Source organism: Lolium rigidum, chromosome 6 (assembly GCF_022539505.1).
Source record: "Lolium rigidum isolate FL_2022 chromosome 6, APGP_CSIRO_Lrig_0.1, whole genome shotgun sequence".
In the NCBI taxonomy this organism is placed as follows: Eukaryota; Viridiplantae; Streptophyta; class Magnoliopsida; order Poales; family Poaceae; genus Lolium; species Lolium rigidum.
This window is the reverse complement of record NC_061513.1, coordinates 209,400,510-209,413,675: the sequence shown is the minus strand read 5'-3', so window position 1 is coordinate 209,413,675 and position 13,166 is coordinate 209,400,510. Positions and strand designations below refer to the sequence as shown.

Below are 13,166 nucleotides of genomic sequence, written 5' to 3'. Positions count from 1 at the left end.
CTACTGAAACAATATGGAACAGCATACATCTGAACTCTGAAGATCTCTTATTGGACCAAACAATCAAATTCAGATATATGATCATTATTATACAACTCTGATACAAAATGAAAAAAGAAAATGGAATGATCTGATCGATGCAATAAGGTGTACAACACTCTTCTACAGCTAGTTAATTAAATTACAGAAATAAATCTTATACACAGCATGCATACAGCACTACACCTGCATTACAAAGAGCACAGCTAGAGCCATGATCATGAGGCCGGGCCGGAGACTGGCTAGAGTCAGACTAGAACCCGAAGTGCTACTGCTCGACTCGTCATCGGAATCATCCGTGTACGACGGCGTGGAGACGTTCTTTGGGTGGCTGAAGTCGAAGGCCGGCGCCGCGTCTGCGCTATCCGGCCCGGCCGCTGGCCCCGGCGCGTCCGCCGCCGGTGGCCTGAGGTCCGGTGGTAGGCCCTGCCCATGCGCGACGGCTATGGCGAAGCGCTGGCCGCTCTCGCACTGCTCGCCGTCGTAGTTCCCGGAGAAGAAGTAGGTTTTGCCCTCCTTGAGCAGCGGCACGGCGGCGGTGACGGCATCCTTGCTGAACTCCGGCGCGGCGGCCGACCAATCGACAGTGTCCTCTGGGGCGGAGTCGTCGTAGTCGCAGCTCTTGTACACGGTCTCGTTCCGCGTCTGCACCACCGAGTGGTTCTTGTCCGTGTTGAATACTGCAGCACGGTAATGGTCAGTTGGTACAGAATGTGTTACTCCTTCGATCAATAGTAAACGGGACAGAATATCTGCTTAAATTCAAACTAAAACCACGACGCTTTTTATGAATCGGAGCGAGCAAGTAAACGGGACTGTAACGCGTGGTGTAACTTTTTTGGTCAGCCGGGTAGATTACTTGTATCACTCTTGGTTATCTTTTTAGAGGCCTCAAGATTGTACGACTAAATATCTTTCTGGAGAACTTTTCTTGGTATTTTCAGGTCTATGGTTTGGTTTCTATCGTCGGCTGCCTCAAGAAAAGTATAAAATTTTGTTATGAAAGAAGAAAGAGTTTAAAGACCTCGAAAATTTGTTGATTTCTTTCACACTTTATTTTCTAATATACTATTTGTTATTATAGATATATGTTGTATTGATTGTAAAAAAATACAATTACACAAAATATGTCTAAATAGATCCAAATCAGCCACAACTAAAATGGAATGGATGGAGTAGTTGTTTGGTTCGACAATTCGGCTGTAGTACAAGTGCACCATAGATTGGCTAACGTGGTGGCACGCTATACTAGATCAACGCGTTGCTCTTTTGTGCTATAAAAGCAAGTATAGTAAAGAGTAATCAGCTGACTATAAGAATTATAATAATATATTTTTGCCTATTTGGAGGAGAGAAAGTAGGAGAGAGAAGAGGAGTAGACTCTCATGCAAGAACCAGTTCTAGCACGCGCTTGTAGGCACTTTGTGAGAGTAAAAGTGAGACATACATTGATAAAATAGTACAATTTTATAACTCATTATTATACATGCTAGCTTTATGTTGACTATAGATGACATGTCACTTGGCTTATAATCAACAATTGGTTATACTACTGAACTTGCTCTAATACTTTGTCCTTCTCGATTGTCAAATTGTTTGGGATCCCAATGTTGCATGAGTCATCCAATGAATATAAAATTTCTCCGATTCGAAGAAAATCTTCTCCCCTGTGAGAGCATGTAACGTGAAATCAGAGCAACCGTGCGCAGGAAAAGAGAAAGGACGTCATGATAGTATACTGCTTGATAATGGTCATCGATCGGTTCAAGAAGATGTATCAGCAATGGCTAATCGTTCGATCGATTTGTTTTTAGAATCGAACACTTTCCGAATTACCACTTCAATGATTGGCAACAGATCTGCATCGTCGTTTGTGTAACTGTTCGTCATTGGCAAATGGCAAAGGTACGAGGGGAAACGGAGCATGTTGCACCTTTCCCCCACAAGGCATGTGCACGCATAGTGAAACCAATGCAGAAACGTAGCTACTTTCGATACCCCGGAGGCCCACGCTAACCACCGAAAGGAGCATAGAACTCACGAGCTGACACCTGACAGAGCTTAGCAAAGCAAACCTGGGCCAAACGCTATTCATACACTCTACTCTATATATGGTTCGCTGGTTCTAGCTGACATGATGCTTATTTTCGCAAACTACGCAGGTCTAAGAGGCACACCGTACCCGAGCTTAATTACGAGGAATTTAACCGCATGGATCATGAGCCATGAAAATTGTCATTATTGAAAACATGAAATGAATGAGAAAGCAAAGCTGATTGCCACTCCAATTAGAGAGGTCGATCGAGGGAGAGTAAGAAACTGTGTGTGGTACTCACTGAGGAAATCTCCGAGGCTAAAATTGTAGCCCTCGGCCCAGGCCTGGTAGTCGACGGCAAGGCCGTCGTACCACCCCTTGTCGTCGCCGACGGTGTAGTTCTTGTACGCGTCCACGGCTGCGCGCGGGCTAGCAGCGCTCAGGACGGCAACCGCCATGGCGACCACGAGAACGGGGTAGCCCCGGCGCCGGCCGGGGAAGAGCTGCAGCATCCCGCAACGATCGAGAGGCCGTGAGAGAACTGAGAAGAAGCTAACTGATCAGGGTATGGTCGTCGTCGACTCGTCGTTGCTTCTTCTAGAGAGATGCTCTTCTCGCGCGCGATCGACTATGCGATGCGTCGTGGGCTTATATGTTTTGGGGGTTGGGAGCTGCGAACTTTAAAGAGTACCGATGGATGGAGTGGTAGAGAGAGAGAGGGAAGCATATACGAGTAGTTTTGTGTTGTGCTGGCACGGTGGCATTTGTGTCGGTAGCTAGCTGCTTTGCATCCATGTCGTGTCATGTGATATCGCTGAACCGTGATGAAGACACATCTCCTGTCACTTGATACGCTGCACGCCAGCCGACCAATTTCCCTCTTTTTCACAAAACGGATGCTCTAATGATCGGCTCTGATTTTTGTGATCTTTTTTACTTGCAGATGAGCAATTGATCATGCAGAAGTCCTCCTAGCTAGTGCGCACCGGGACGAAATTACATGTTCATGCCACTCAGGATGCATGATATTTCGCACAATGTAGCCAGGAAGAACCACACCAATGACTGAAACCAGAATAAAGCTCGGCATCTTAGCATCCTGACAAGTCGGTAACATGCACCACCAGATGGACTGCTACAAAACTGCACAGCTGCGAATCCTGTGATCTGTCCGTGCATATGCATATGTACTTTGCTTATCGCTTCGGCAGTTGTATTTACTTGACTAACTATACAATGCTAATATCTTTTGGTGACTGTCCTTGTCTACTAACAAGCTCCAAATGATTGCCAGTTCTTCTACGTGTCCAAGGGCTCTCCTGCTGAAACGGCCAATTAGGCGAGTCCACGCGCCGTGCCCGATTTCAGTTGGCAAGTACATTTGGAGGATAAAGAAGAGATGGCTAAAATATGACAGCTAACCTTCAGGGTATATTTGACCTGGGATTATCTGTGGTTGTTCAGCCGTTGCTCCTCTGTATTTAAAACACTGACGGTCGGTTGATGAGGATGTGCCTTCTTCCTTATTGGCTATTAAACCTGTAGCAATCCGGTGGCAACATCTATCTCATCGACCTTGACAGGCCACTGAATTGCAGCATTGCTGTTATGATGTGGTTTTTTTCAAAGAGGGCTGTTATGATGTGGTTATTGCCGCTGTTACTGCTGCTATAGTGTTCTAGCTCTACATAGGACATAGCTCCCTTCACAGCATCTCCATTCGTTGGCGCTCCCCACGGCGAAATCCGGACGAAACAACCGCCGGATTGGACGAAATTAAGTCGTGGGGAGTACCGTATTTCCAGTCGTCCACCCGGAGTTCGGCGGACATAGTTTAAATTCAAACAAAGCGTCGTCCCGAGCTACAAGTACGGCCGGTTGATCGGCAAAAGGAGCAAAAGGATCGGCCACGGATCGGCGATCGGAGGGAAATTACACGGAAACGAGGCTCATCGGCGGTCCCGGCCGGCACGGCGGTGTCCGACGGACCGGTTCCTCACACGCCGTGGCCGAAGCGGCCGCGGCGGTCGACGACGAAGCGGCGGCGGTGGACGTCGAAGCGGCGGCGGTCGACGAGGTAGACGGTGAGGAAGCCGAGGTAGGAGCCGGCGGAGACGACGAAGGACCTGGCCGGAGTGGCTCGGAGGATGTCGCCGCGGTGGCCCCGGTACCAATTCCTCGTCTCCTCATCCATCGGTTCCATGTTGCCGCCGCCCATCGGGAACGCCAAGTCTATGTTCCTCTCTTCGCCGCCGCCGTCGTCTTCGGCAGGGCGATCCGGACGCCTTGGTTGGCGAGCATCTCCCGCCACCTGCCGTCGAACTTGTCGTTCCTCCCGTCGGCGTGCGACCTCAAGTCGGCCCGGCACTTGTCGATCGACGCCCGCATCCCGTCGGCGGGATTGCCTGTCTTTTTGAGCTCTTTGAGCTTCTTCGGCCGAGTTCGGGCGCCCTTCGCCGCGCCGGCCGCCGGAGCGTCGGGGGTTGTACTCGCTCGGTCTTGCTCTTCGAGAGGGTCGTGCGGGTTTCCTTCCACTTCTCGCAGTTCTCGAGGCGGGCGTAGACGTTCGAGAACTTGAACCGCATGCCGGTGTCGTCCGTGTACATGCCCAAAGCACGGCGCAGCGCGGGGAAAAAGAGTACGGCGATACGGGTCAGCTCCCGACGATGTACCTCGGTGATGCGAGGTCGATGGAGCATACCTTTTGCTCCAAGTCGTGGCCGCCGATCGGCCGTTCTTCGACCTCCTCCTGTATGCCGTGCCATTTGCTGCACGCCGTCTGCATGATCCCCCAATGGGTGGCCATTGCCTTGTCTCCCCGGTACACGTTCATGTTCGTCTTGTGGAAGTAGGGATCGACGAGTTTGCGTTCGTCGTACGCCTGCTTCACTCGAAGCCAATATGTGTCGAACGACTGATTGGCCCCGGCTATGCCGTTCATGGACACGATCATCCAAGCTTCGGCGAGGCACTCCTCTTCGTTCGGCGTCCATTTGATACGAGGTTCGGCAGGCGGCGAGTCCTTCTTCCTCTTCTTCTTCCCCTTCGACAGGTTGGCGGCGGCTTGAGTTGGCTCTTCTTCTTCTTCGTCTTCTTCTTCGACGGCTTGGCTTCCGTCGGCAACATCCTCCCCATGCTCGTTGCGCGCCGCCACAGCTGCCGTCGCCCTCGCCTCCTCTTGCGTGAAGAACCCCGGGCTCGCGGCGGCGGCGGCCATGAAGAACCCCGGGCTCGCAGCGGCGGCCATGGAGCCGGAGGTGATCATCTCGTGGATCTCCTCTTCGTTCGGCGCCGCCATCGCACCGAACGGGAGCGGCCCTCGTCGCATGGCCGGCGAGGTGCCCCGAACCGGCCGCCGCTGCCGACGTCAAGCTCGGGCGGCGACGGCGTGAACCTGGACGGTTGGACGTAGGCGCCCTCTTGGAACATGGCAGGCGGCGACGGCGAGTACATCGAAGGGGAGAAGGACGACGGGGAACTGCTTGTACCTTGCGCCGGCCATTGGTCGGGGAACATGGCGCCGCCGCCGCCGCTCATGGCCATGCTGATCTTCCTCGCTTGTTCGTCCTGGGCCGCCGCCGCCCTCTTGGCGGCGGCTTTTTTCACCCTCTCCGCCCTGCCGCTTGTTTTCACCTCGCGCTGTTTCTCGTCCGCCGCCCACTCTGCGTTCGTCATGCCCGGCGGCCGCTCCTTCTTCGCCCGCGGCTTCCTCGTCGTCGCCTTCGGCGGCATTGTGGTGGACGAGAAGACGAGGAGGAGAGCGGTGGTGGACGAGAAGACGCCGCCGGGAACTGGAACTGGAAGACGAGGAGGAGAATGGACAAATTTGGCGGGAGAGAATGGGGATATGCAAGCAAATTGGAGGGAATGGGGATATGCAAGCAAATTGGAGGAAAAATCGACAGAATTTGGTTTTCCTGTCGCCGACTACGCGGGTCCATATGACGTTTCGCGCCAAAATCTTTCGTCCGGAGTCCCCGAGCGCGCCCCGGGGGACCGGGGATGGCGTGGGCTCGCCGGATGGATGAAGGGCCAAATCCGGACGAAAACGAGGAACCGGGAGCGCGACTGAACCGATTTACGGCGTCCGGATGAAAAAAACGTCTCTCGGAGGCCTCGTCGGGGAGACGAGTGGAGATGCTCTCAGTCTCGAGCTATGAGCACTACTATCCAGATCGGGAGGTCATGGACGCCATGACTGGGCTGATCGATCGAGCGCAATCTTTCCCGGTAGGTAGTCAGCTTACATCAGTGGAGGCGCCAAGGCAACTTTTGCACGGGACTACAGGCTGTTCCACCAGCTGCAGGCCGGTAAGCAAATGTGAAGCATGGACGTCTAGCGGGATATTATACCAGGGGTCCATGGTAGATATAAGTCATGTATCCTAAAAAAAAATTCATGTATCCACAATTTAGTATCTCACTCCAATCAGAACAATCAATTGTCAAATCCAAAGGAAGCATCTCGTTTGGCACTCATCATTTATTCACAGAAAATAAGATAAAATAAAATAAAATTGATGATGGTTTATTCGGGAAATTTGTAGAAATGACAGGGTACCAAAATAAATTACATTTATGCATGGAGCAAAATCCATCGAATTCTCAATTGAATTCTAATACCAATTCAATGACAGTTATTCTTGAAATCATAAATAGATTGTTTGATTCCAGGCCCAAATAATGGGACCTAAACGAGCTAAAAGAATCAACAAAATCATGTATTTTGTGATTTCTAGGATTCACCGGAGCGAAGTTTTATGGAAAATTGTTTGTATGGTAAGTCGATATATTGAAATCCTCGGACCAATCATGCATCATTGTTTGCTGTTGCTCCAACTTGTTTCATCCCATGGTGGGCGGTTTCACCAAATCTCGTTCCAACTGCCCCTTCACGTGCCTTACGCCTGAGTAATTGTTTCTTTCCCAATTATGGCCTCTGATCTGCAGGTTTCTAAAAAAGTATGTAGCAATATGTAAAAAAGCAGGATTATATCCAACTAATTATTGGCCAATAAGCTCAACAATGGTAACCGGGTGAAGATTTACCGAAACATGCCGGCCTCACACGTCACCATCCGTGCAACTCCCCTAAATTTAGAAAAACATGTCTGTGCCAATTAGGAGCAGATCTATGATACGTCTTCAACGTATCTATAATTTCTGATGTTCCATGCTTGTTTTATGATAATACCTACATGTTTTGCTTGCACTTTATATCATATTATGGCATTTATTGGACTAACCTATTAACAAGATGCCACAGTGCCGTTTTCTGTTTATTATGTCTGTTTATTGCAGAAAAGGCCCAAAAACCAAAGTGCTCGGAAAAATCACAGAAATTCTATTTCGCCGGAAGGCTCACGGAGCTAGAAGGGCAAGCCAGGGGGAGGCCCAGGGCCTCCTCCCCATAGGCCGGCGCGGCCTGGAGGGTGGTCACCCCACCCTATTGTGTGGGCCCCTCGGGACTCTTCCGACTCCGACTCTTCGCCTATTTAAGCCGTCGTGACCTAAAACTTCGACACCTCTTGACGAAACTCCGTAAAAGACCTGCGGGCGCCGCCACATCGCGAAACTCCAATTCGGGGACGAAGTCTTTGTTCCGGCACGCCGCGGGACGGGGAATTGCCCCGGAGTCATCTCCACCGCCGTCTCCACCGCCATCTTCACCGCCATCGCTGTCTCCATGATGAGGAGGGAGTAATTCACCCCGGGGCTGAGGGCTCCGCTGTAGCTATGTGGTTCATCTCTCTCTTTATGTGATCTAGTTGAATATCATCTATGTGCTACTCTAGTGATGTTATTAAAGTAGTCTATTCCTCCTGCACGGTGTAATGGTGACGAGTGTGTGCATCGTGTAGTACTTGGCGTGGGTTATGATTGTAATCTCTTGTAGATTATGAAGTTAACTATTGCTATGATAAGTATTGATGTGATCTATGCCTCCTTCATAGTGTGATGTTGACGGTGTGCATGCTATGTTAGTTCTTGGTGTGATTGTGTTGATCTATCTTGCACTCTAAGGTTATTTAAATATGAACATTGAATATTGTGGAGCTTGTTAACTCCGGCATTGAGGGTTCGTGTAATCCTACACGGTTAGTGGTGTTCATCATCCAACAAGAGGGTGTAGAGTAGTCCTATTATGTGATCATTGTTGAGAGTGTCCACTAGTGAAAGCGGGATCCCTAGGCCTTGCTTCCAAGCATCGAATCTCCGTTTGTTTCTTGTTTTGTTGCATGTTTACTCGCTGCCATATTTTATTCAGATTACTATTACCACTCATACTCATCCATATTACTTGCATTTCACTATCTCTTCGCCGAACTAGTGCACCTTTACATCTGACAAGTGTATTAGGTGTGTTGGGGACACAAGAGACTTCTTGCTTTGTGATTGCGGGGTTGCTTGAGAGGGATATCTTTGACCTCTTCCTCCACGAGATCGATAAACCTTGGGTGATCCACTTAAGGGAAACTTGTCTGCTGTTCTACAAACCTCTGCTCTTGGAGGCCCAACACTGTCTACAAGAATAGAAACTCCCGTAGACATCAAGCTATTTTCTGGCGCCGTTGCCGGGGAGGAAAGGTAAAAGGTACTCACACTCCGGATCTCGGATACTAAGATATTTTCGCCGTTGTAAGTACTCGAAGCTATTTCCTTTAGATCCTGCAATTGCATCTTTTTGTTTCTTGTTTACACTAGTAAGGCATAATGGAATACAACTATGAGCTTTTTAATTTATTTCCTAAGTTAAGACATGAATTGTGTGATGCGAAAATTAAAGAACCTATGGAGCCTCAATTGCATGCTAGTAGCAATGTTATTAGTATGAACGCAATCACTTCTAATGCTATGGATAAGTCTAAGCTTGGGGAAGCTAGTTTCTGTGATCTTTTTAGCTTCCCATCCTTAGGGGGAAAATTTGTTCGATAATGCTTTGTCTCCCATATGCGATAACTCTAATGATGCTTGTGATATTTTAAATCCACCTACCGCAAGTACTGCTTTCAAGATACCCATGAAAATTATTGAACGTGTTATTGATAACCGCTATGAAGGGGATGGAACTGTCCATCCTGGAGATCATTTACTGTTTTTGCATGAATTATGCGGGTTATTCAAGATGGAACGTGTTATCAAAATTCTTTATGGATGCATTGAAGCTTTTATGGATACTGATAAATTTCGAGATATGAGTGCTACTTATGGTCTTGACCCTCAAGTTGCTGCAAATCTTTATAAAGCCTTTGCTTCTCATTTTGAATTGCCTAAAAAGAATTTTGATAAGTATCATGAACCTTTTAAAGAGGCTTGCATGAAGGATGAAATTGTTGTTAATGATTGCAATAAGCATGCTCAAACTCCTAAGAATGCTATTTCCTATAAGCATGTTAATTTTTGTGGAATGCATAGACCTTGTGGAATTAATCAAATCAAAGATGAATATTGTATCCATCATATTAATGAAAAAACTAGAAAGTGGGTTAGGGCTCTAGATGATCTTGGTAAAAAAGTTTGTGCCTTCTATCCTTTTATTTGTGAAGTTTGCCATGAAGTGGGTCATTTTAATACAATGCTCCACCAATGATAATTTGAACCCAATGAGTGCTGCAAATTTGTATTGTGATGATGAAATTACTCCTAATCAGCATGATGAACTCACTTTATTTTTGTGGTGTGAAGAGTTATCAAGGAAAATTTCTTTGTTAGATATTAGTGATCTTGATATTGATGATGTCCTGCATGGGTGTTTTTCTTATTGCATTGATAGTAGCCATACAAATACTTACATACAAAATATTTTAGAAGATGACACCTTGCCAAAATATGATAGGACCGCTGTGTGTTTTGAACTAATTAATGAAAAGGAGGAATCCTTCCAAGTTTCTTCTATTGTTTCTGAAAGTAAATCAGGTTATGCGGACAAGCCACCCTTCAAGCCTCTTCCCCCTAAAGAAGGGAACGAGGAGAAGGAGGAGAAGAAGAATAAGAAGGGAACGAAGAAGAAGAAGAAGGAGAATAAAGAGAAAGAGATAACGGCATATCCCCGCGTGAATGAGATAACGCTAGGTAACCGTAAGTATGTTGCTCCTAATGATTATTATGATAATGAATCTGAATACAATGATCTTCCTATGCCCTTTACATACATTAGTAATCATGATTTGAATGAGCACACTACTTTTGATATTACAAATCTCTGGGAAACTAATTCTGAAAATGATGATGATAATAATTGCCATAGTGTCAGTGCTATCCATGCTTCCTCCCATAATGATATAGAAAGCTCTAAGTTTTGGGAAGAGGTGTTTGAAAATCCTTTTGCTACTGATCATTATGTGTTTGATACATCTCCTTCTAATAACAATGATGGTATGGTCACAGATAAACCGACTGTGAAAGATAACTATTCTATTTCTTATGATGACACCGTGCCTCAGACATTTGATGATTATTATAAAGAATGCTATGATATAGGTTATAACTATCCTTATGAAACTTGTCATAGTCATGATTGGATTACCAAAAACAATTCCCTTAATATGCAACTTGTTTACCATGTTCAAATTCTTGATAATAATCCTGCTCCAATTACTATTAATGAGAAGAATTCTTCTTATGCCAAAATTAATGATACTTCTATGCATATGAACCATGATAAGAATGTTTTAAGTGATGGGTATATTGTGGATTTCATCAATGATGCTACTGAAAGTTATTATGAGAGAGGGAAACATGGGTATATGCATCTTAATAATATTAAGTTTCCCCTCTTTATGTCGAGAATCTTGAAGTTACTCGTGTTTTATCCTCTTATGCTTGTCACATTGTTCTTCATGAATTCATTTGTGTACAAGATTCCTTTTCATAGGAAGCATGTTAGACCTAAATTTGTTTTGAATTTGCCTCTTGATGCTCTCTTTTGCTTCAAATACTATTTCTTGCGAGCGCATCATTAAAACTGTTGAGCCCATCTTAATGGCTATAAAGAAAGAACTTCTTGGGAGATAACCCATGTGTTTATTTTGCTACAGTACTTTTATTTTGTATTTGTGTCCTGGAAGTTGTTACTACTGTAGCAACCTCTCCTTATCTTATTTTATTGCATTGTTGTGCCAAGTAAAGTCTTTGATAGAAAGGTTGATACTAGATTTGGATCACTGCGCAGAAACAGATTTCTTTCTGTCACAAATCTGGGCCTAATTCTCTGTAGGTAACTCACAAAATTATGCCAATTTACGTGAGTGATTCTCAGATATGTACGCAACTTTCATTCAATTTGGGCATTTTCATCTGAGCAAGTCTGGTGCCTCAATAAAATTCGTCTTTACGGACTGTTACGTTTTGACAGATTCTGCCTTTATTTCGCATTGCTTCTTTCGCTGTGTTGGGTGGATTTCTTTGTTCCATTACCTTCCGGTAGCTTTGAGCAATTTTCCGGAAGTGTTAAGAATGATTGTGTCACCTCTGAACATGTGAGTTTTTGATTATGCACTAACCCTCTAATGAGTTTGTTTCGAGTTTGGTGTGAAGGAAGTTTTCAAGGGTCAAGAGAGGAGGATGATATACTACGATCAAGAAGAGTGAAAAGTCTAAGCTTGGGGATGCCCTGGTGGTTCACCCCTGCATATTTCAAGAAGACTCAAGCATCTAAGCTTGGGGATGCCCAAGGCATCCCCTTCTTCATCGACAAATTATCAGGTTCCTTCTCTTGAAATTATATTTTTATTCGGCCACATCTTATGTACTTTACTTGGAGCGTCTGTGTGATTTTATTTTTGTTTTTGTTTGAATAAATGCTTGTGTGGGAGAGAGACACGCTCCGCTGGTTCGTATGAACACATGTGTTCTTAGCTTTTAATTTTCATGGCGAAGGTTGAAACTGCTTCGTTAATTGTTATATGGTTGGAAACGGGAAATACTACATGTAGTAATTGGTATGATGTCTTGAATAAGTTGATACTTGGCAATTGTTGTGCTCATATAGATCATATTTAAGCTCTTGCATTATGTACCTTGTACCCATTAATGAATAACTACATAGAGCTTGTTAAAATTTGGTTTGCATGATTGTTCTCTAGAGTCTAGATATTTTTTGGTTGAGGTGTTTGAACAACAAAAAGACAATGTAAAGTCTTATAATAGTTACAATATGTTCATATGTGAGCTTTGCTGCACCTTTTATACTTGAGTTTGCTTCAAACAACCTTGCTAGCCTAGCCTTGTATTGAGAGGAATTCTTCTCGTGCATCCAAATCCTTGAGCCAATAACCATGCTATTTGTGTCCACCATACCTACCTACCACATGGTATTTCTCCGCCATTCCAAAGTAAATTACTTGAGTGCTACCTTTAAAATTTCTATTCTTTACCTTTGCAATATATAGCTCATGGGACAAAATAGCTTAAAAACTATCGTGGTGAAGAATATGTACTTATGTGTCTTATTTCTTAGTAAGTTGCTTGTTGTGCGGTAACCATGTTTTCTGGGGACGCCATCAACTATTTTACCTTTGTTGAATATCATGTGAGTTGCTATGCATGTTCGTCTTGTCTGAAGTAAGGGCGGTTTTCACAATCAAATGGTTTGAGTATGCATACTGTTAGAGAAGAACATTGGGCCGCTAACTAAAGCCATGATTCATGGTGGAAGTTTCAGTGTGGACAGCTAATCCTCAATCTCTTATGAGAATAATAACTGTTGTTAAATGCTTATGCATCAAAGAGGAGTCCATTATCTGTTGTCTATGTTGTCCCGGTATGGATGTCTAAGTTGAGAATAATCAAAAGCGAGAAATCCGATGCGAGCTTTCTCCTTAGACCTTTGTACAGGCGGCATAGAGGTACCCCTTTGTGACACTTGGTTGAAACATATGCTATGCAATGATAATCTGTGTTAATCCAAGCTAATTAGGACAAGGTGCGAGCACTATTAGTATACTATGCATGAGGCTTGCAACTTATAAGATGTCTTATACATAACTCATATGCTTTATTACTACCGTTGACAAAATTGTTTCTTGTTTTCAAAATGAAAAGCTCTAGCACAAATATAGTAATCAATGCTTCCTCTGCGAAGGGCCTATCT

At 45.4% G+C, this 13,166-nt stretch overlaps 1 protein-coding gene across 1 annotated transcript; it reads right to left on the bottom strand.

The window, feature by feature from the left end:
- Positions 1-24: 24 nt before the first annotated feature.
- On the bottom strand, positions 25-2,759 carry LOC124661867 (blue copper protein 1b-like). The gene is made up of 2 exons (XM_047199757.1): positions 2,376-2,759; positions 25-719 (listed from the first exon to the last, which is right to left on the bottom strand). Exons 1-2 carry the CDS (start codon positions 2,584-2,586, stop codon positions 220-222), a joined length of 711 nt encoding a protein of 236 aa, XP_047055713.1. The 5' UTR covers positions 2,587-2,759; the 3' UTR covers positions 25-219.
- Between the last annotated feature and the right edge of the window lie 10,407 nt (positions 2,760-13,166).